The sequence below is a fragment of the Mycteria americana genome, chromosome 10, assembly GCF_035582795.1.
Source record: "Mycteria americana isolate JAX WOST 10 ecotype Jacksonville Zoo and Gardens chromosome 10, USCA_MyAme_1.0, whole genome shotgun sequence".
Classification (NCBI taxonomy): Eukaryota; Metazoa; Chordata; class Aves; order Ciconiiformes; family Ciconiidae; genus Mycteria; species Mycteria americana.
This window is the reverse complement of record NC_134374.1, coordinates 863,250-887,446: the sequence shown is the minus strand read 5'-3', so window position 1 is coordinate 887,446 and position 24,197 is coordinate 863,250. Positions and strand designations below refer to the sequence as shown.

General features: G+C 47.8%; 1 protein-coding gene across 1 annotated transcript in view; it reads left to right on the top strand.

Annotated features, from left to right (window-relative positions):
• Window positions 1-20,161, top strand: part of GABRA3 (gamma-aminobutyric acid type A receptor subunit alpha3) — a 71,137-nt gene extending 50,976 nt beyond the window's left edge. The window contains exons 6-10 of the mRNA XM_075512898.1: window positions 3,277-3,359; window positions 7,103-7,246; window positions 8,907-9,059; window positions 11,673-11,884; window positions 19,629-20,161. Of these exons, the coding sequence (XP_075369013.1) occupies window positions 3,277-3,359; window positions 7,103-7,246; window positions 8,907-9,059; window positions 11,673-11,884; window positions 19,629-19,958 (922 nt within the window). The 3' untranslated portion in view covers window positions 19,959-20,161. The remainder of the gene's footprint in view (window positions 1-3,276; window positions 3,360-7,102; window positions 7,247-8,906; window positions 9,060-11,672; window positions 11,885-19,628) is intronic.
• Window positions 20,162-24,197: the final 4,036 nt, after the last annotated feature.

The following is a 24,197-nucleotide window of genomic DNA, read 5'->3' as shown; positions in this document are numbered from 1 at the left end:
GAGACAGGAAAAATGCATCAACATTTCCTTTACACAAGTGACAGTGACAAATATTAGAAGCCAAAAGTCCATTGCAGTTGGAAAGGACACAGAAAGAATTGAATGGTAAGATCTGTGAGAACATGTTTGACAAGCTTGCCAACCATGAAGTTCCCCAAGTGAATTTTGAGCTGACAGAGGAAAGCATCACAAAAGAAACAGAACAGGAGGACCAAGGCTGTTGAGTCCACATCTTGCTGCCAGGTTTTCATACCTGCTTCTTGAAATCCTAATCTTCATCCAGATTATGAAAGAGAGGTGTCAAAGCAAATGAGTAATTTGTTCGTGGTGGCCTTTGAGTATGCAGAAGAAAATCATTCCAATGATGTGCTTGTAGGCTTGTCAAAATCACTGTCAGTCTTTTCATTGACTTCAATGAGTCTTGGTTTAAGTCCTAAAGATCAGGTCATCTTCTCTCTTGTGTAAAACAGGTACATTCAGTCCAGAGGTGAAGAAGAGATTGGCAAGTCAGAAAGTTATTTGTTTCCAAGGAAGTTACATTGGCCACACAGTGGTTCTTGGATTGGCTGAGGAAGCCAAGCTGGGGCCAGGCATAATACAAACAGGACAGTCATCATCACCTCTTTGTCAGTAGAATGATTACTACAGGACATAGTGGTTACTATCCGTGTACATGGATTCAGAAAGGATTGGTAGACTCAGAGCAGAAAAGGTCCTTGGTCTCTGGTGCACTCAGTTGCCTGGATACAGCCTCTGAATCATGGAAGCCGTAAGACACCAGCTGCTGGGAGACAACAGCAAGGTGTGGTTTGCTCTGAATTCACGCAGATTTTGTGCTTCTCTGTAAGTATCCACTGGCCTCCTCTACCGGAGGTGGAGTCAGCCTGCATAGACCCAATAAACCCGCTTGATTAACCTGGCCAGAGTATGGGAGCATTGCATCAGCCATGGTTGGGCTGTAAGCCCTTGGGACCCAACAGTGAATGGTGACTCAACAGCCAGCCCTTCAGGGCTTCAGTGCAATTAGTCCCCATGGGACGTACAGGGACCATGTCCTGCTGATGCTGAATACCTAAGAGCTGTTCATCAGGACCAAACCTGTCCTGATTGTGGGAGTTACTTTTACAGGCTTTTTTTTCCCCCCTGTGGGGTAGCTCCTGGGGCACAGTGGGGTGGATGTGCCCAGTGGAGACAGGACATTGGTACCTGGCACTGAAAAACAGCAGAAATGAATATGTGCTGCTGTTGCATTAAGGAGCAGGCAGGTACCACTGAAACACTGTGGGGCTGGGTTCAGAAGGTCTGTAGGTAATTCACTGCTTTCCTTTGCCAGCTCATACAAGACTAAGGTGTAGACTTCCCCACAGTGCGATCTGCTCTGTGGCACTGTGACCCCAGTGACCACTGCAAAGCTGTCATGTGCCTCGCCTCCCAGACATTCCCAAAGGCTGGGTTTACTGGGATTTAAACCCCTGCTGTGGGTGCTGCAGGGGCTCCGGGTCACACAGGAGGTTTTTGGCCATCCAGGCCTGCCCCATCAAAGTTACAGCAGCTTCCAGCTCTGCTGCTCCACTTCTTGATTTAATACGTCTGCCTGTCTCTCGCAGGGATGCTAGCTTTCCTAGACCCTCTGAAAGAAGCAGATGAGGCTGGATGTGGGTCTGAAATTGCAAGTTTTGTTTCCTTACCTGGCAGAGCAAAATTCCCAGCCAGTGGAGAGTTTCCAGCGCAGCCTGGGCTGCTCCCGCAGCCGACATGGAGCAGCTGTGCAGGAATTTGCTGCTGCTCGATCCCTCGCTTGCACTGGTGTCCGCCTGTCACAGCACCATCTGCCGCCTGCAGTCACCATCACTGCAGCCTCGGAGATCCCCTGCCACCTCCAAGCCACGGTGATTCTGCTGTGTGTCCCCATAGGGGTTTCTAGAGTGATTTGTGAAGTGCTTGGTTTTGTCCACCAACTTTTTTTATGCCAAGTTTAAAAAATGGTCCTTTTTTTTTTTTTTGTAGAATCATTTAAGGTTTGTCTGCCTAAAAGAAATAACTTATTTTTCTTTTCTTTCCTTACTTTTTTTTTTCTTCTTTGCTTTTAGCAAACAAAATCTGAACCCTTTACTTTTTCAGGGTTTGTTTTGCATTTGACTAAGCCTCAATATTTTCTATGAAGAATAACTTACCTGAACATTTTTCCAGCTGAAGGAAAATATCTCAATAGAAGCTTTCCACTGTGCTTCTCGACCTGAGTTTTCCACAAGCCACCTTCAGCCTTAGGTCTGTGCGCTTGCCCTTTGCATTCACCTGTTGCTCCTGTCATGGTTTATTTGTTATTTTGCTGAGCCATCAGAAGTGGATCCTTTTTTCTACAAATGGTTCCTTCAGAGAAGATTGTATTAGACATCTCCTGGGAAGCTGTCTGTCCTGGCTCCCTGCCCCCCAGGCTGCAGGCTTTGCAGTACTTCAGGAAGGAACACAAGCTTAGAGATACCTTTTTTAGAGCCTTTTATAATGGATCCTTTTATGCCTGGTCCCATGTTCTGCAGCACACTGCTTTTATGGTTGTGCCTCCCACACAAAACCACTTCCTGACAAGGTATCCTACTGGGATTTGGTGGATGTGTAAAGTGCACAAGTTGTCCTGCACACCCTAAACAGCCCCAGGACATGCAGTTCTGCATCTGCCCGCCGCATCCTCTGCAGTGCCACCAGCGAGGGAAGAGCCAGGGGAGATGGGATGAGGTGCCCCACATGCACAGGGGTGTGTTGTACCCTGATGCAACAACTGCAACTTCATGGCTCTGACTGACTTTGTTCAGGAAGCCCAGCAGCGCTGTGGCTTTCTGACTGAACCATCTGCCAGCCCTCAGCTCCTTCCAGACCACCGGGAAGAACAGGCCATGTACCCTGGAAGCCCCTTCCCGCTGCTTTCCAGCATGGTCCATGAGATGTCCCCTGGCCCCAGGCATTAATGAGCAATTTGTGCACAGTGCATAAGCAAACAGAAGTCCTGGGCTTTGGCAGATTTTCTGATTGCACTGAGTGGATAAAGATAAATTCAGTCAATAGGGCTGAGTTTATGCAATGGGAAAGGTGGCCAGATCTGTGTGCCTGCTGTTCTCTCCACAGCTGATGGCCTTCTGCCCGGAGACCCAGAGGTCAGTGACTGCACTGAGGCCTTTGTCGCCTTTGACGGATGCAGAGCAAAGACACCGTGGCAGAAGGGCCAGGTGGGAGCCTCTGCAGCCATGTGTTTCTGATCATGCCCTGTGTTTTGTCTTGTAGGCTAACGATTCATGCAGAGTGCCCCATGCACCTGGAGGACTTCCCGATGGATGTGCATGCTTGTCCGCTGAAATTTGGGAGCTGTAAGTACCCTGATCAGCCTCTGCAAGGAGGTGGGTACAGAGCTACAGAACAGTCCTTTGTGGGGCTAGTGTTTTCCAGTATTTTAGTAACAGTGTTATTAATTATTGCTAATGATAATGTGATCAAAAATTTGTTTCTGGTATCTCATGCATGCAGTTCCTACCATTGTCAGAAATGGGCAGCAAGCAAATCTGTGGTCAATTCAGGCTCACAGGATGGGTTAGACACCTATGGTTTTGCTGTAAGTTTATTAGGGAAGTGGGAAGAGCAGCTTCCCGTTGCCCTCCCTGCTTTCAGTGGGAAGTGCTGCCTCTTCAGCGCTGCCTCAGCAGGACCAGCGTTGGTGGAAAACTCAGACATGCTTTTCCTTCATCACAAGGTGATCCTGGGGGGACAGATTTGGGAAGATAGCAGTGGTGTCTGCTGCTAGGTGTCCTGTCCACCTTCCCTGCATCACTCCTGCCTGAAATCTCTGGTTGCTCTGGTTCCATGTTCCAATGGAGATTACAAACCCCTTGCTCCTCTTCAGTCTGTCAGGCAGGCTGCTCTCAAGTAAAAAGCTTGGAAACTCTGGGAATCTCAGTCCCAACACCCAAGGGCCCTGGTTTAGGGAAGATTTTCAGGCTGCTGGTGAGTTGAAAGCTGCTCCTAGCTTCCCAGGCTTGCAGCTGCTCGTTGGCCTGGGTTTCCCATACCCTGCCTAGGAACAAGTTCCCTCTTCTCTCTTGTACACAAGTTAAATTTCTTTTGGTTTTGTTCCTAAAGTGAGTGGGAAACAAATTCGAAGCCACTGGTTCACCATAATGTGGAAATAAATTTCCTAGTCCCGCTCTGCCTGGAGTCTCCTCCAGGTCCAACAAACTGAGCACTGCTCTCAGTCTATGTTTGCATTAGATGGAAGAGTTACCCACCTCCAACTAAAGAATGAGGCCGCACCAGTAATCTCCCTTTTGGACTCTAAGAAAACAGAGAAATCACAACCTTTCTAAACTGATACTTCCTTCCTGTAGCCATTTGGGAGTTAACTAAGGAGAAAGTTGAAAAGTTGGATTGACACCAGAAGAAATCATGTTTATCACATGCATCTGCTCCTCTGCCTCATGACAAAAGGCATCCATGAAACTGGATTATTCAAAACTACTAAAACAAAGTTTTTTCTTAGGCAGCATCTAATTAAATGTAGAACTCATTGCCACAAGACATCAGTAAGGCCAGTATAATAGCAAGCCTTAGAGAAGGCTGAATTATTAATGTTAATAATCCTTGTGAGGAGAGATATAAAATCTCATACCTCAGGCCTAAACTCTGGGATTATTACAAGACTTGCAGGAAGGCAGGTTACTCCACATCTAATTGCTTATAATGTTTCTCAGTGAGGAAAAGAGATTAACGTGCATATTTCTGCTGCAACATCCTTTGGGGTTGTTCTGGGTATTTTTACTGATTTGGCCTCTGAATGATGAGAGTTTTGACACAAGCAGCTCAGAGAGCTGCCCCTGATTAACATTAGTACAGCTCTTTCTAAAGCACCTATCCATATAGCATCCAAGTTCACCTCTCCTGTGTTGGAGTAGGATTAAACTAGTGTTTGAACCAAAAAGCCATCGACAGCTGGAAGCTGCTCATTTGCAAGAAGCTTAAAGTGGGTCAGATTTGTAAGTAGAAGGACAATGCCAGGGCCAGACATGTGCTGTTCAAAGGATAGCCGAATTTGCCTCAGTGACCACCTTCCAGTGATCCCTACAACCTGAATGGCTCATCCGTGGCCTCCTGTCCCTGTGCCACCATGGCAGCCACCCAAAGAGGGAAGGCAGAGAGCTTGCAGGAGAAGTAAAGGGCATCAGGCATTTCAGATAGCTTCAGCTGCCCACCTGCATCATTCCTTGGACCAAATGCAGTGGAGGTGGTGGTTTTACCTATCATCATGCTCCCTAGAAGATGGATGTACGCAGCAGAGAGCAACTGTTTCTAAGCCAGCCATAGGACATTTGTACAGCAGCTGCCTGAGACTAGGCTAGCAGAAGATGTTGCTGAAGTTACCAGCTCCACTAAATGTCAAAGAGCTCTCCTTGTTTGGATTGGACTAGACTGCATTGCAAGCGAGGCATTGAGCAGAACCAAAACAGCTTCATGGCATTAAATATGTTCCAAGCATCCATGCCATGCCTATGTGACACCAGATATGCTTCTGTCCCAGACAACCAGATACGCAGACAACTGAATTTTCAGGGGTGATGGCAATGAAACTGGGCAAGTTTCCTTTGTAGACTGAGTGGCGGTGGGTGAACCATGACTGCTAGAGCAGAAGGTGCTGCCCATCAAGGTGGAAGAGCATTGGCAGAGCTGTGCAAAGCTAAGCCTGAAGGAGGATGGCGGTCTCCAGAAGCATGTTGAGAGCTGGAAGGAGGGGTTGGAAAAGCAGAGTGTTGCATATCAGATGAGAGGTGCCAGCCTGCATCAGAAGTGCTTAGGCAGCATGCTGGCATGCTGAGAAACATTGGCTGATCATCAAAACCACTCCCCCCACTTTGCACAGCACCTGCTTAGTATTTAACAGGTTTGCCAAATCCTACAGTGCAGGGATAACCGTGGTTGTTTTAAAAAGATCAGAGAAATCTGGTTGTCTCAGGACACATCTTCCACAAAGCAGGAGCTGACACATTTCTGCAGTAAACCTGACCCATTGCTTGACCTGACCCCAGCCAAAGCATTCCTTAATGTCTTAATAGGAGACGCTGGTTGTAAAATTAATTAAAGACTTGTTTTAGTGAACTTTGTTCTTGCTTAAAAAACTGGTGCAGAGTGGGTATGGACAGGAAGCTTAGGCACTATGAGGAGAAGTAGCTCCTAGTAGAGTCTGGAGAGACTCAATTTCAGGATACCATAGGACTGGTAAAACCAAGAGCATGTGGGCGCTGTTGGGAAAGGGAGTGGCTACGAGGACAAGCAGGGGTTTGGTCACAAAGGCTTGTGAAGGTGATGGCGACTGTGTGTGTTAGAGAGAGGTGTTTTTGCATATGGGGAGTTGGGCAGGTGGGGAACTTGCAAGCCCCTGGAAGGAGCCCTGGCCCTGAGCCCGGCACTACCCCACGCAGCAGTCCAGTGGCACTTGTCTGCTGTTTCTCTTGCGATGTGTGGGCAGGCTTTTCTCAGCACTGCCCTCCCTTGCTGCCTGGCAGATTGGCCTGGAGGCTGGCAAACACAGGGTCACGCAGGGGAAATAGCATCTTGGTGGAAGGGCACACCACCTCTAAAGCTGAGAGGCTTAGAGAGGGTTGGTTCTGAGTGAGGGTAAAGATTTTTAACTTCTTCTCCTTAACCTAAAATTCAACCCCATTTGCTTTAGGCTCTCTCGCCAGCTGCTGCCAATGTGATTCTCCCGGTCCCTGGCATGGCAGGGCTGTGGCCGTCCTGCTGCCCCAGCAGCTTGCTGGTCTGGACGCCTTCCTGTCTGGTCTCTGCTTGGAGCCAACCCTTGCAGAGTCAGCACGTCAAGGGGACAGTGTGTCTCTCAACGACAGTGCTCTGCCCCCTCTTCCAGCTCCCTTCCGAAAACCCCAGCTCCCTTTTGCTCATTTGATTTAACAGTTGTTGAACTGCCTTGGTCTCTGGCCATGCTTGGCTGTGCTCAGCCATGTGGCTCTGAGGAATGCACAGCAGGGATTAATTTGGCTACAGGCTAATTTTGGTATATTTTAGGTCAGGCAGAAGCACAAACCTCATTCTTCTTTCTTTTCTGCAGATGCCTACACAAAGACGGAGGTGATCTACACCTGGACACTGGGGAAGGATAAATCAGTGGAAGTAGCAAAGGGTGGATCTCGCCTGAACCAGTATGACCTGCTAGGCCACGTTGTTGGGACAGAGATGGTTCGATCCAGCACAGGTACTTGTGGGACCACGATGTGATGCATGGGCTGAGCACACTGTCAGATGAGATGGACCTATGGGCTTTGAATGCTAGGATTTGGCATAATTATAGAGGCAGTACCTGCGGGCAGTGAGCACCACAGTACTTCTCAAGCCATGTGCTGTTGGAGAATATGGCTGGTGGCATCTGGAGCAGTCACCAAGAGGCAGCAAAGGGTTTAGCTTTTAGTGGTTTCCACTGAAAGAGCCTTATCACCCATACCCTCTAGAAAACTGATTTCAAGCATCTAAAAATGATCTGTTGTGTGGAAAATTTGCCCCACCTTGCCCAGCTGGTTCTTGGTACTGTGGGTTCATCTGTCTTGGATACCTTTCCAGTCCCTCAGCACAGCATTGCGGGCAGGGGAGGCAAATGCAACATAATGTTCAGTGTGATTTTCACTGCATCAGCTTACACAAATATTGTCATAGCTAATAGAAGATGATCCCAAACAAATGTTTCCTCTGATTAATGACCAATATTAATCATCTTTCTCTCCCATCTGCTGCTCCTCCCTTCCCCTCTGAATCCAGGTACTGATAGCTTCTGTTATCTCATGTGTGTCTCTCATCTTTCTTTTTTCTTTTTTTTTTTTTTTTCCTTCTGTATGCACCAGTAGTTCTCTCATTTGAGGATATTTCCTCTCTGGTGCATTTGATTTTAATAGCATCTGTCTGTTCAACAGTTCAACAACTCATATCACCTCCCCTGGGGAAATGTGGGGAGTCCAGGGAACTAAATGTCATAATATCTGGCCTATCTCTCTACTTAAGTTGTAGTAAAATGTACAGATGAATAACCTGAAATGGCAAGAAAGCTGCTAAAGGCTCCTGCGTGTCATGATTTAGCAGAGCCACGCTCACAACAAAAAGGCACAATAATCCAACAAAATATCCGAAGTTTTGAGTGGAGGAATAGGCCATTGAGGGAAAACAGGGACAGCTGCTTCTTTGGTTTACAGCCCAGACCTTTAGCAACAGAACTTGCCCTGATTTTTGAGATGGCTGCAGTGAGGAAAGGTGGAATATTTTCAGGATTGTTAGAGAAAATACAGTCCTTTGTCGTGAAATCCTGCTGAAGCACTGCTAGGGTCTCTCTAGGCTTGAAGGATCTTACCCACAACGTGGCTCCCTGGGCTAGAGCAGAAAAGGGATGGGACCTCGGTCCGGAGAGACCCCCAGAGGCATCTTGTGCCTGGGGTGAAGCAGGGAAAGCCTATTGCCCAGCTGTTTATTGGCATTGGTTTGCCTTTGTCCCCCAACTGTTTTGTAATGAATTAAAGAAGTCTCCAGAGAAGTGTTTTGAAAGGACAAATGCTATGTGGAAGTCATGCAGGCTACACTGGGGCACGCACCTGGCATGGCACAGCAGTTGTGTGTGCATGTGCAGGACATGCAAAGTAAGTGCCGACAGTGTGCTGCAGCACGCATCCCTCCTTCACGCGGCTCTTAGGGTGGCCTGCAGTACTGTAAGATATCAGAGCATGCCAGCCAGTAACAATATGACACACACACTGCAATTTCATCTAAGAACTTGAAAGTTTGTTCAGGACAGATCTTTAGTGGTTTAGTGGGTCAGCTGGCCCCATCCTGGAAAGGACCAGCAGCTCAGCATCTCTAACCATCTGTCTCTGCAGGGGAGTATGTCGTCATGACCACACACTTCCACCTCAAGAGGAAGATCGGGTACTTTGTGATCCAGACCTACCTACCCTGCATTATGACGGTCATCCTGTCCCAGGTCTCCTTCTGGCTTAACAGGGAGTCCGTTCCTGCCCGAACGGTTTTTGGTGAGTCTCGGAGCATGGGGGCATCCTCTCAGGTCAGGGGAGAAAGGCACCACAAATGACGGGAAATAGACTGAGCATCCGAGCTGGTCTTCTCCAGGCATTGACCTCCATTAGTGAAGCTGCTGGCCGTTTCCCAGAATAGCTCTCAGTGTCTTACCAGTGCCCCTGCTTCCACTGAATCACTGCAAAAGTACTCCTGTCCATGTTTCTGCTACAAGCCAAGCCATAAATATTAACAGTAATCAAGGTATTGATCATCTAATTATATGCATTTGGTTGTGTCTGCTTATCTATATTGGCTTTTGAGTTGAGGAGAGGATAGGTACATGGGGAGGCATTTAAAGCTCTACCTTTGAAATTGCTAATGTGCCCCTGGTCAGAGCTCCATATAACAAGTTTCTGGGCTGAGGCAGTATAACTGCATGGTAAATATATTGTTATTATTTTCTTCAGCTGGTTTCAGATCCTCTCTCCGAGGCAAAGTGTCAGGCTGGCATTGCACATATATTAATAGCTTTTACAAACATTTAATAACAGAATTGCTTTGTGCTTTCCTGCCAAGACCTTTAGTTCAGGATCTACATACACATGCTCACAGACCAGGTGTGACGCTGCAGGATTGTATTTGCTGGAAATAACAGTGCCCAGCAGATACCACTTAACAGAGAGTATTTTGGACAAAATTCACCAAGCAGAGAGGGGATATATGGTACCACCTGCTTGTGTTTTTGAATGACAGAAAGTGGTGTGGTTTCAAAGATCATGAGGCATTTTCTCTGCAGCAAGAGTCATGATAGAAATACTCCCCCAAACCCAACAAGGCTGATGACCTCCTTTCCAGACCCTCTCCACAGGTCTGGACCTTGTTCCTGTGCTGTGGACTGGAAAGGGACGTAGGGAGGGTCACAGGTGGTTCTGCACCCTCCTAAATGAACTAGAAGGGAATCATTATGGTTTTTGTGTTCACTGGGGCTTGTGAAATGTAGGTCATGAACAAGTTTTAAAATTTACGGTTGAGCGCAGCTTCTCCCCATTAGCACCAGGTTGCCTTCCCTTCCCTGGTGATGCAAATCCTACAGCGATCCCCAGGGTCGAGTGCAGCTGCAGGGAGCTGGGCAGTTAGTATGACCAAACTGGTTTGTGCAATCCAAATTGCAAAAGCTGCATTGAACAGTGATAACAGTGAAGAAGAGGGAATATGGCCCCTTAGCACTCACTCTTTAGTGTTTTCATCCAGCAGAATGGAGAAGGGGGGGCTCAGACAGAAATCACGTGGAAAATAGGACCAGCTCAGGCATATAGAGAGTCATCAATGAACTTTCCTCACTCATCTATCTGTGAATCACGTGCAACTAAACCCCACAGAGTGCACACTGTCTGTCCATGTCTGTCCATGCCCCAGGTGCGCTCTTACATCTGCATTGGTTCTGGAGTGTCTCTGCACTCCTGACACCAGGGGCGAGTCCTTCTCTGAGGATATTTGATTCCCTCCTGTGTTATCCTGAGATTTGCAATTAGACAGGTTTCCTCGAGTAGCAGCTCAGATTGAGCAGGAAAGAGCTGACTGAAAAATTAAAACCTACCTTTGTGAAAAATACCTTTGCTCCCAAATTGCCTTGCTTTCCTATTAAGAAAATAATGAGAACTCCAATGGTTTATTCCTTTTTTTTTGCCTCTCAGAAAGTATTGTCAACAATATTATTGAAACTCTTCAATTACCGGGAGTATGGCTTAAGGGAAGTGAAAATTAGTCAATATTTTTATAATGTTTTTAATGCATTTTTAATTGAGAAGCACATTATTGGGGAAATGGATAGCAATGGTTGCTTGCTTTAATGAAAAAAGCTTTAAAAGGCATTTTGCAACAGATCATTTTTTTAAGATAAATCATAGTGACACTCATTCTGGCAGCTTGGGCCACTGATGGGTCCTGGCTGTGCTGGCAGGACCCAGGTGTCCATCCATGCAGGTCACAAGACACTATTTCCAAAATGTTGAGAGAACCACATTGGATGAGTGGCCAGTTTCTGGTCCTCCATGAAGTTCCCAACCATCTGGCTGTCCTTTTTACTGTTATTTTATTACTTTTATTTTATTGCAAAAGCAACCAGAGGCTTCTCCATGGCATATTCTACATAAGGGAGCTGGGTCTAGCATCATGCAACTTACCCTACTAGCAGATGAGGAATTGAATGTGAGTGCCTACCTATGAGCTACAATTCTTTTATAGTCAGCAGAGATGTAGTCAATGGAGTTTGGGGAAGATTAATCTCATCCTAATGCAGATGTTTGCCATTGGTTATATGAATTGGAGATATTCAAAACTGAACAAGAGAAGGCCCTGAGCAACCTGAAGGTGGCCCTGATTCAAGTAGGGGTTGGACAAGCTGACTTCCCTTCCAACCTGGACTGTTTCATTATTCTATGAATTGCACCACAGACTTGTGCTGGGTAAGACTCCTGTAATTACAGTGGGAATGTGGGCCACATGGCTTAGAGGATGGCTCCTAAATTTACATGATGGAAATGCCAGCTGTGTGGTTTGAGGAGAAACTTGGGTGGGTAGGAGTGTATGGTCTCACACCATCCTTGTCTCCTGCTATGTTTCCACAGGTGTCACCACCGTCCTCACCATGACCACACTAAGCATCAGCGCAAGAAACTCATTACCTAAAGTGGCGTACGCGACGGCCATGGACTGGTTCATAGCCGTCTGTTACGCCTTTGTGTTTTCTGCGCTGATCGAATTTGCCACCGTCAACTACTTCACCAAGCGCAGCTGGGCTTGGGATGGCAAGAAGGTGCTGGAGGCCCAAGAGATGAAGGTCAGCCCTGTGGCCAAGGCCAGGGAGGAGAGGGCAGTGAAGAAACGCTGCACGAGAGAGCTGTGCTGGGGCCAGGAGTGGGTAACATGCAGCCCCACAGCACTCAAGGAGGCTGGATGCTACTTACTGGGGTCCCCAGCTCAGGTCTCAACTGGAGCGGTTCTTGAGGGTCACGGGAGGAAGGGCTTGGAGGGCTGGTTGCTGTGCTTAGCTGGAGAAAAACACCCAGGCATGACTGCTCATTTTTCCCTCTGTCCTTCTGCACGACCATTTGCCAGTAGAAACGTGAATGTGTGCATTTTTTGGTCTTGCTCCGCTGGTGGTCTTCTCTCTCCTTTCTTCTCCCTCCAACCCATAAATGCCCTGCTCCATGTTGCTAGCATGCCACACAAACCCAAATATGCCATGGGATGCCAGCCTCGCCAATGGAGACAGTTCCACTCTGCTGTGTCCCCTGTAGCTGGTATCCCCAACCGCAGGTCTCCCCTGGCACGGGCAAGCATGGTGCAGCAATGAGGAAGTCTAACACTCATGCTGTTGCCCACAGCTGCTGGCAGCTGCTGCTTTGTAAGCTCAGGCCAAGAGGGTGGGTGGGAAGCAAACAATCAGAAACGGCAACTGGCAGTAAATTAGTGCCTGGCATCACCCACGTTTTCCCTTCTCGCTCGGGATCTGCCTCTCTGGCAGTTTCCTTCCTGACAGCCACTGCTACCCTTGCTTGTGCCCCCTCCCTCCTAACTGATTTAATCTCGGCTGTGCAGAGAAATCGCTTACTGTTTATATTTATTGAATCAATTTGAAAATCAGCTTTGTCCTTGTTATTGGTTCTGGAGCCTTTATATTTTACTCCTTTGCGTTTCAGTGTGTTGTGTAAAATTGTTGTGCGGCTGTATGTAAATACATAGCAGAATTGCAGTAACTTTTGGGAATACAACAGCCAGTCATCTCTCTGGTATGGAGGTCAAAGCAGGAGAACAGAGGCCTTATGGAGAACCACAGCCTTCACTGAGTGTTGAATACTTCTCTCTTGTGTTCCTTGGACTCTCTCTATCTGTTTGCTTTTGCAGCTGTGGTCTGAGCAACAAACTCATGGCAGAAAGGCTCCAGAGGAGGCCAGTTGATGGTCTTCTACTTCCATCGTGAACAATAATGCTAATCTGGCCTCTAGAGATGACACAAGCCTCTCCTGGGTCATTGGCATGAGCGAAGGATCAGAACAGGTCCTCAAAGCAACCATGTCCCTTTCAGGGATGGGAAAATCAGCACAAAGTCAGGATTCACACAGCCTTGGGCAATTACGTGAACTGGGCACAGCCAAAAAAACAGCAAAAGCTCAAAAGCTTCAATTTGTCATAGAAACATGCTCTTTAATTTATTCATTGACCCAGCACTGCAAGAACTAACAGTGCTGAAACAATAGGGTAAGAGCATACAGAATGTTTGCGCTTGTGGGAATCAAACAAGAAAACAAAGCAGGACCAGGAATGTTTCAGAGGGAATGCTCTTTGTGAGTTTGCTGCAATTGGTATCAGGCTGGAGAATCAGGAAGGACTCCAAATTTGTGGATGCTTTTTCAACCCACTCCTGGTCTCTGCAGCTCAAGAGAACTCCCTGGAGAGTGGTGGGCTTTCAGGAAGCTTGGGAATACGATGTGTCACCATATTTGCTTTTCATCTTTATTCCATTGAATATTTCCAAGCAGTGAATTTGCTACGCAATGAAGGTGCCTCACTGGCTCAGTTTCAGCCTTTAATTAGCTCTTCTTGAAACAATTGACAAGCCAGGTGGTTGAAATGACAAAAGAAAGAGGAGGCAGAAGAATAACTATTGGCATTTTAAAGTGTTTGTACCAGCAGTAAAACTACCAGTGACAAGCCCAGGCTGAGCCCTGGTCTCTGGAGAGCCTTCCCCCCAGCCAAAAAGAGCACTCTTTATTGATGTGATGGCAAGGATCCTCACTCCAGGTTTGATTGTTTCCTTGCATGAACATGAAAAAAAATCAATAAGCATCAGCCCTTCCCTCACCTCAAATGTAGGCAGCAGCAATGCTTCCCATCACATTTGAAAGAAATCACTACCTTGCAAAAGCTGCTGCTTGCTGACAGGCACTTCCAGAGTGTTCACTCTGTCAGGGCTGGTTCCATTCTTTCTTCCTCCCTTTTAGCCAACCCATCAGTTTAGATGGGAACAGAGCATTTTTTCAGGTAGAATCTAACATGATGGGCTGATCTTGGTGAATAATTGATCTCTGCATCATAAATGATCATGACGATGTTCTGGCTATAGCCACAGTTGGATTCTGGTTCTAGCTGGGAGCTACTCTGCATGTTCTCTGCAGTTCTCTAATGAAAGGCAGACAGATATCACCATAGATGTCACCAAAAACTCCCTTTAGCACACACTCTGATAAGATTTGACTAATGCTTCTTGGACCCAAAGATTTTCCAAGGCTTTCCTGCCTGCCACAAGTAATTGATAATTGTGGATGAAGGATTTCCTCTCTTTTTGTATGGCAGAGTGGCTGCAACCAACCTAGAGGTGTAGATCGAATTGGAGAGAGGTATCTGGATCCAATGTGGAAAACTTGTCAGTAAAGATGATTTTTAAAAAAACATCATCAGGAGGAAGGTGGGAGATAGCAGTAGTTGGGGAGGAGTGAGAGGCCAAAGAGATTGAAAGATGAGTGTTTTCAGTAGCCATCAAAGCTCCCTATCTCTAGGATCCTCAAAATATCTTGTTAAAAGGATCCACTTCAGGACAGAAGGGCTGTGTCTGAACAGAGTGAGATCCACTGCATCCTATAGGGATGGCCATCTCTGGACCCAACAAGGTCACTTCCTGAGTGGCTGTTACAGGGGGGATCCAGAGAGACAACCATTAACGATGACTTCGCCACTGGGATACTCATGAAGTCTGCAAGGATGACATTTACCAGGGAGTTCCCTGCAAAAAAGTGTTGTCTGTTCCTCAGGATGGAAGATGCTTTGGATCTTTGGAAGACACTTACTTAAACCCAATTCTGCCTGCAATACAATGTCTGTGCATAAAATCTGATTTAACTCTGTATCTGTGCTTGTATGATGTTGCCCTGAAATCCTGGGTGGCAAGAAGCAACAAAAACAATACAAGTATCTGCAGTCAGACACTTGAGAACAAGGAGGAACACACTTTGAATGGAGGAATAGTCCTGGATCTTTATCCTTCTCATCCTTAAGACAATAATCCTGTAGTGTATAGTAAGAAGGTTAGGTCCAGGCTTTTTACGTACTTTTCACATGTCTTTTCACTAAGAGAAATTCACCAAAAAGTATCCTCCAAAACCCTCTGTTGATATGATCATCATGGTTTTCTTTCTTGTATTTTGGAAGTGACAGGCATGCTAGCCATTTGTACTAGGTGCCTTTTCCACTCACTGAGTAAAGCCTAGCTTTTTGTCCAACCTACTCTTCAGCAATTCTGAAGTTTGCCCTTTGATCCAGGTCACTTGGGAATCATTCTTCTTTCTCCTTTGTTTCTTTCTATTTGTGGCATCTTTGTTTCAATCCCTTCCTTGCCAACAGAGAGGAACTAGAACCAACCTTGGCAGGCCACCATTTTCAACCAGTTTGAAGTCTTACAGACTCACGGGGTGGTTCAGACCCATCTCTTTTTTTTTTCTGCCTCGCTATGGTAAATATGTCTTTGCTGGGACTTCCCCTTGCTGACCATGCTCTGCAGCCCATGTGTCCTTTGTCTTACTGCACTTGCAATCACCTGTAGCTCTCCATAGCACTGCAAGTTATTTATGTTCTCACCATCTTCACTAGAGTCCGTGTATCATTCTTCAACAACATTTCACCCTCTTTCAGCACTATCTGTGTGGGGTGTTGGGCTGACTGTTGACTCCATCCAACCTCTGAGTCTTTGGTGATCCAGGGAGCATAACATCATTGGGCTCAGTCCCACATGATCTGAATAAAGAGATGGGAGGGATGAGTGATGGCAAAGGTTACACCAGCAGCTGACAGTAACCTGGCATTGACATAGCCTGCTTGTTAATGCAAGATTGCATTGTTTGGAGCCTTTGGCTCTGCTCAGGGTACAGGCGTCTCAGTATAAAACACACTGCTGCTATTTTCTGATAGGATCAAGTCTCTGGCACGCTGCAGAGGGGAGCTTTAGCTGGCATGAGGAAGGAATGACATGTTCGCTGGAACAGCAACTGCAGTTGCTGGGATTTGAATTATAGGATACAAGTATGTTAGAGACTAGAGCTGCTTGGAGGTCATTAAAGTGACTTTTCTCTAGAATGGCAAGTGGCAGATACCTTGCATTTCTCAAGTACTGCAGATATTAGTGATGGTGACCTTCAGAGTGGTCTGTCAGAGGGACAGTGCTTCCAGCCCAAATTTCTAGCCAAGGAGCAGGTGCAGAGAACTAAATCTCCAGCAGATCATAGGCAGAACCAGTAGTTCCCATAATTTAGAGGTTCAGCTGTTAGCTCCTCAACAGAGAGGCTTGAAGACAAGAATATTTAACAAAAATGCTATTATTTTTCAGTACACGTGTTGTGGAAGAACTTGTCAGACTGCAATATCCAGGGAACATATTTATCTCCAGACCAGCTTTCACAGCTTTTCCCTCAGGAGAGCAGCACAGGGACAGCTTTGTGCAGTGGTTCAGTCTCCCTGTGTCCAAACTGGGCCATAAATGCAGGAATTGCTTTGTAACATAGATGTTTTAAATAGGACAAGTTTTCAAAGCAAATGTGGGGTTTCCTTCTGTTTCAGTAGGATGTGGAACCATAGATAAAGGTGCAGGGGGAAGGCCAAGGGCTACTTTGCAGCTGATAGCAATAAGCACATTTTGCTTTGTATGATTGTCAAAATCTTGCCTGAAACACTTATTTATAAAGCACAGCCCGGTAAACTTCAGGCTGAACCATTTCTTCTGACATCTCAGGAGCAGACCACATCCAGAGCACACACATGTGCTTTAGTGTAGGCAGTGTGTGCTCTGGGTGCTTCCCAAAGGCTACCCAGGCTCCCAGCTCTGACCAGGGCAGAAGACTCCATAGACAGCTGGAAAAAGGCCCTGGCTGTAGGCTCCTGAGCCTCTGCAGTACCTGAACAGCCTGATCTGAGGTCCAGGGGAGCCCAAGCTGATGCCTGGGGGCTCTGGATCACACTAATAGGAGCAGTAGCTTGCTATCACCACCCACAGCATTCATATTTGCCTGACTTTCCTCCATTTCAGCCTGCTGTTTTCAGATGCCTTTGGCCAGGCAAGACAGATCCATTTTCCAAGCTCTGGGGCAGAAAAGCTAGCCAGGTTGAAAGTGTCATGTCACTTGTAGTCATCTTATTCCTGTAATGAATAACGTGGCTGATTAATACTAAAATAATCACAGTGCACTTCAAATTACATTCTGCGAACAACAATCTGTTTTTCGTTTCATTACTGAATTCATTACTATTAATTATTTTATTACCTCCTGTAGCTGTGTTAATAAGTAATCATACTTAAGCATATTTAAATGTTTTAGAAGGTGAAACATCTTTAGTCCTTTATTTGCTTCTTGTCAGCTCTTTAGCAGGAAAAGTTCACCTCCTATGCAGGGGTACAAGTTAACATGGCTCTAATAATTGCAGAAATCAGTTGCTCAGTTAATCATTAAAGATCATAACACCCTCTCCCATAAAAGACTATGAATATGGTCTGATCAGTGGTTTAGTCAGATCTGGAGTCTGAAGACATTTAGACCTCCTTCTAGTAGCAAGTTAATTTCTGTAATTGCTGGCATTATTATGAGGCTGCAGGCCTGGCTATGATGTTATTGGAGAGGGGTTTAAAGATTGCACAGAAGTCTGCTTTTAGTGTCCCTCTGAAAATCACTGTGGAAAATTCATTTCCTAAGGCAACCAGAAATATCCATGTGATTGTGGACACATTTAAAATGGAAGTACAGCATGAAAGCTAAAGCCCTTGGAGTATCTCTGCAGAGCAGACTGGGCGAATCTGGCCTTTCCAGCTCCCACTACCCAGCGATGCTGCCTGCTACCAATTTCCAGGGTAGGATGGGGAGATGAACAGGTCCTGCTGGCTGCACACTCTCCCCTTCTCCTGACCGTCACTTTGTACATGGTTTCCTCACACGTACATGCAAAACCGTGCCAAGCACCCCTGAGAAATGCCTGGATGAGCCTTACCTTGTGTTTCAGTAGCTTTTGAATAGAAAATGAGATCCAAAGTCACACCTTGTTCTGAGTTTAGATATTAGATTCCCACCATGAGTCATTGCTGTGTCTAATGCTGGCTCTTGGTGTAATTACAGTGGACACCACATGGAGTACACGAGTGCTGGGGTGTGTAGAGTGCCTGATGTCTGCATATGAATGGATTTCATTCAATGGTCTTCTCCTGGTAGACCTGGATTGCTTTATATGATATGGTCTACGGTGCAGCTGGTCTCAGGTCCCGGACAGCAACAGGAAGATCCCCAGAGTGGGGGCGACACCTACCATGACTTCCTAGCTCCGTCTTCCTGTCCAGTCATCTTCATTAACATCTGAACTGGCTTCAGCATCTTCCATCATCCTTCAGTACATGTCTGAAGCATAAGTGCCTCTTTTGCCATTTGCTATGCAAGCTCTCCTCCCTTCAGCCTGGACAGCATGGCTGTCCCTGGAGCCTTGTGGGAGGGATGCACTTATCTCCCTTGATTTGTAGCAACCCATAGCTATGAAGGCAAGATGAAAGGCCTTCCCTCTGCCTTTTAGTGCCATGTTGAGCAATCCTGAAATCCAGGGCTAGCGCAAATGCCTTCCATCTGTTCTGTATCTTACCTGGGTAGGTCATGAGGTACTCTGAAGGGTCCCAGAGGCATTTTGGATATCATGATGTTAAATTGTGAGGTATTCCTGTGAGGTATTAGGGGCACTGAGGCAGTGTATGATATGTCCTTGTAATATGGTGCAAAAATATTGCAATGCTGTCACCCACATTCTTAAAGCCACTGGCTTTCTGCTACAAAAAAAAATAGAACTATAATCCTCTGTGATGTCTCCTCATCTCACCTGACCCAGGAAGCAGGCCAGCAAAGCACAAAATCAGTTCTTCCCCCAGGATGACCACACAGGGTGTCATTCTTTTCTAAAGACCCCATTCCTGCATCATCTCTCTGTGGCTGAACCTTACATGCAACAAACAACACTGCCCAGGTGAGAGAGAAAACAAGGAGTCTGTATAGTTTGAGCCTGCATTCACTTGTACTGACCTGGCAATACGCAACATAGACCTGACAGCACTCGGCCAATCAAGGAGTCACCGTCTGGGGCAGCTACTGCTCGAGTGCAGCTGCACACACCTTTTTATACCACTGCTCTGATCTAAGGGGCTGCAAGGAGGCTACAAACCCAGCTATGTGGCTCCAGTTATTTCACTTGCAGCAGGACCTAGCTGCCAGGCCAGGACCTCTTTGTGCTACGTGCTGCATGTCAGGCTTACCACGAAGTAGCTGATCCACCCTAGTCCAGCATGTCTTTATGCTCCAGCAGCCCTCAAGTGGCAGACGTCATGGGTTCTGGCCATCTTCTCACCACATTTCCTTCCCTTCCACAATGCCTTCTTCTTGGTCTCTTGGTCCTCGCACCCTTTTCCATCTTCTCATCTGGGCAAGCAGGTAAACTCAGAGGACAAAATGTTCTCCAGGCAATTCTACAGTCATTTCATCTCTGTTATGTTTTTTTTCTTCCACCTTCCCTAGAAAAAAGAGCCAGTGGCACTAGCGAAGAAAACCAACAACACCTACAACATTGTTGGCACCACATATGCCCTCAACATTGCCAAGGACCCTGGCCTGCCCACCATCTCCAAGAGTGCTGCTGCCACTGCTACTGCCACCAACGTACCCCCCAAGATGCCCCGTATAGAGGAGAAGCTCCCAGAGAGTAAGAAGACATACAACAGCGTCAGCAAGGTAGACAAGATGTCCCGCATCGTCTTTCCAGTCCTCTTCGCCATTTTCAACTTAGTCTACTGGGCCACGTATGTAAACCGGGAGTCAGCTATCAAGGGAATGATCCCCAAACAATAAAACCGGTCACACAAACCTTCCATCAGTGAGCACCACCCAGGCAGGAATTCTCCAGAGCTTTCTTCTTTCCTGTTCTGTTTAATTATTATTGTTCATTTGATATTATTATTATTACTATTAGATCGTTCTTTTATAATGTAAACAAAACTGTGGTTTTAATTTAATCCTGTATACTTCAGTTTCATTTTACTTTGTCTCTGATGATGAAGGGAGAAAAAACAAAAGGATCATGACAAGTTGTGCCTCTAACATCGTGAGTCTGATGTCCCCCATCTGTCCAAATCACCCTGTGCTTCCATCTCTCCTCCTCCACCTCCTGCCATTCCCACAGTTTGTATACCACTGCCATTCCACGCTCTGCTCTGCTGGGGGCTGCTGCTGCAGTCTATCCCTCTCCTCCTCTTCTGCAATGGACTGCCCTAGCATGGTGGATGCTCCTGGTGGCCTGGGCTTAAGGATGTAGAGGCCTCCAGAGTCAGTCAGCCAGGCTGCTCTTCAGTGCCTGGTGCTTTGTGCTAGGTGGTACTCCCTGGGCTGTGGATGCAGGTGAGGTGGTCCATTGAGGGAGCAGTGCGGCATGGGCCAGCTTGTAGCCCAATGCCTGCTGGGGACAAACCCACCACTGCTGTAGTCAGTGGAGCCATTGCAGGGTTGGAACAGGGTGGCAGCATCTTGTAGGTATCTACAGGGCTTCTTCCTCTCTGGGTTCACCAAACCCAGCTGCTGGTTTCCTCCATGTCTCTCCCCAGACAAGAACAGGTGAGAAAGGTCTTGTCTGTCTGCCATCCTGCACGCTTGGGGCAATTCATGTTAGCAGGTGGGGTGGTTCCTACCAGAGAAATAATTTTTCTCAGAGTCAGTCAGAAAGTCAAGACAGAAGCTTTATTAATGCCTTGGAGGAGATAGTAGCTGTGAGGCTGCATGCATTCAGCATCAGGACTGGAAGCCATAGACTTTGTGTTCAGATGGGTGGTTTATCACTTTCTCTTGGCCCCATCCACTTATCCTTCTTGGCATCTCTTCTCTGTTCCAGCCCCTTCTTCCAGCTCCCCATTCATCTTCCTTTGGCTACGCAGCGGCCCTCAGTAGTATCTCACTGCTCGCAGGCAGATTTAGGCAGAGAAGCCCCTACCTCTCAGGTAAACCACACTGGCAGGGAGGAGCACAGCCCAGGGAAGTCCAGCTCATGGTGCATCCCTGCTCTGGTGCACCAGGGCAGCAGCGATGTTGGTTCAGGCCAGCTCAGGTGCAGGCTGTTTCCTGTGGGATGCACCAAGGGCCGCTCTGTCACCTGTGGGGGTGAGTCGGGGGACAGTTGGCACCCAAGTACCTCCCTGGTGAACAGATGCAGCTGAGCATCCTCAGCACCATGGGAGAACAGCAGAAGGGGCTCTTTGAAACAGCAGGGTGATACTGCTGTCCTGGAGAGCCACATGAGCCAGGTGCCATCCCACAAAGCCATTGAGATAAGACCCAAGTCTAACACCTGCACACTCTTCCAAGGAAAGCCCTCCAGTGCCTTGGAGAGAGGCTTTTTCTGCTTTCCCAGCCACGACAGTCAAGGACCCAAACCAGTGATTGTCCCCTTCTGAGCAGCAGCACAAGATGGTGGCATCCAAGCCATCTGTCCCCCCTCCCTGGTGCCTGGACCCACGCGCACTGTCCTGCTACAAGGAAGGACGTCCTGTGCCTGGTGAGTTCTCGTCCCCAGCCCATGGGCAGCACTGATCCTGCCAGCAGCCCTGCTCCCAGGGTGGGATGCACCCCCTCTTTCCTGGGCCTCCTTCTGACCCTCCAGCTGCCCGCCCTGAGCTGCCCCCAGCATGTTTCGGGTGCGTGCAGCCAGGCCGTGGTCCCAGCACCCCCAAGGTGATGTCTTCAGCATTGCTTTGAGCCACTGTGCCGAGCTGTTTCCCCCTGCCCATGCAGGAGTGGGGTGAGCACAAGGCACAGGATTTGCCCCACCTGGAATATCCATGGGGATGGCAGGACGGAGCAGGGAAGGCCAGGACACTTTGTCCTGCAGTGTGGGTGGCATTGGTGCACGTCCTGCCTGTCCCTTACCAATCTTGCTGGCTCAACAGCAGTGCAGTCGCTCCCCCTGCCTACAGCTGCAGTGAGGAGAGGAGCTTGGAGACATTTAGCTCAGCCCCCAGTGTGTTCAGTCCACAAGCGCATCCACACCAGCAGGCAGCATTGGGCAAGAGGTGGCAACCTGCCGCCCCCCAAGCTGATGCTAAGGAAACCAGCTCTCTCTCCATCCTCCCACCCCAGCATCCGCACCTAAACCACCCATGACATTTCTACAGTGCCTTTCATCCCCAAGGGTTCCCCGCTGGGTGGCAAGAAGGGGAAAGCCCGGGAGCTCTCCCCCTTTGCACCCAGCATCGGGTTGGAGGAGCAGAGGGAGGGTGCACCATCCCCAGTCCTTCTGCCAGGCAGGGGAGACATCCTGGCTGCTTTTGCACCTGGGGCACCCGGATCCTCCTGGCACTGGCCACCTGCTGCTGCTGCAGCCACCCCGCTCTGACAGCCTGGCCTCCCCAGCACTGCCCTGCTGCAGCCCCATACCCCTTGCCACCGAGGCCCCCTGTCCGCCCTCCATGCTGGCACCATCCCCTCCAGCAGCAAGTGCCATTGCTGCTGCCCTTCTGCTCCCCAGGCTTTCCAGTGGGAAGTGCTACACTAACCGGCCGTGAGGCTGTTTGTTTTGGAAACTACTTGGATGTCATTTTCTTAAATAAGCTAGATGAAGTGTATCTCATAAAACATTCATGTCACTATAATACTCAGGCCTAAGTGAATGGAATAGAAACCGTATAAAAAGCAAAACAAACACAATAAAATGGTAACAAAGAGTATATTGTGTTTACTAATGGAATTACATCAAAGGCAAGTTTAAATACGGGATCCAGTGACTTAGCTGACTTGAGCTGGCCCTGGCGCAGACGCGGTCTCCTCTGCTAGCCTGGGCATTCCCCAGAATCCCCTCTACCCCAAGGGCTACCACGCATTGCCTCACTACATGTTCCTCTCTGTGTTGGTGCCTGCTTCATACAGCTCTTTGTAAACTGTCAGGTCTTAGCGTCGGCTTCTCATCAGCCTGAGCACCCACAGGCACTGCCTTTGCTGCTCACCTGGGACCACACAGGCTCAGTGCAGCAGGGTGATGCTCAAGGTGCCAGGGCTGGACCTCTCTGTGGTGCCGGGCACAGTGTCGGGGCAGCATCTGAGCCTCCTCCTTTCCTGCAGGTGATCCGACCTGTCTCACCAAACTGAATCTCCTGCCTGTCTCTTCCCCCAGTCCTTCCCTCCTTGTGATGCCGAGACTCTTGTCCCTCCCCAGGACGCAGCCCACCGATCTGGCTTGCTGGTGACACCTGTCTACTGGCTCATCTTTGCTCTTCCTGACTCCAAAAACTTTGCTCTCTGCCTGACAAAAGGCTGCCTTCCTGGATCTGTGTTAGCATGCCTTGAAAGCCAAGTCTATTCCCACCAAAGCCTGGCACTGGCTCTCAGTCTTTTTGCCAGCTGGAAGCAGAAATACCGGCATCCTTTGGTTAAAGACAACAAACGAAACAGGATTTGTAGTTTGGCTTCCAAGCAGGGAAGCATTTCGGGAAGATAGTTATAAATAAGTGGTTTAACATCTCCTGCCAGCAGACATCACAGAGAAGATAATGTTCCTTTTTTTTTTAAATCTGTCAGAGGCTCAAACTGGGACGTTTCCTTCCCAGCTAACACAAGCCTGCTGATGGGGGCTTCTTCTAAGGGCACGCCAGGCCAGAGCTAACCTAGCATCAGTTACTGGGGTTTACTCCTTGCTGTGATAGTATCTAAGGGCTCCATTTTTATAATTGATCCTGTATAGGAATAGATCTGTACATGGCCATTGATAGTTTAATCCACAGTTGAGCACAGAGTAGGCACTTCATTTTGCTGTGAACCTCAATACTCCCAATATTTCTTTTCTTCTGGCAAGGCCCAAAGCCCCCCTGACTTGATGGGAGTCTCCCAGGCAGGAATTAGAAATCTTTGAGGGTAATAAAAATGATCTGTTCAGTCCACGCTCCTGTTTTGTACCTTGCACCACCTGGGACACACACAGTGCAGTCCAAGCCTGCAGTTGCCTTCCTCCTGAAAATGTCAGAGGAACATTTTGGTGGTGGCAGCTTGCCTCTTCCCCCCTCTGAAACCGCACATGGGCAAAAGCAGTGTGACTTTCGGGAGCTCCATGCC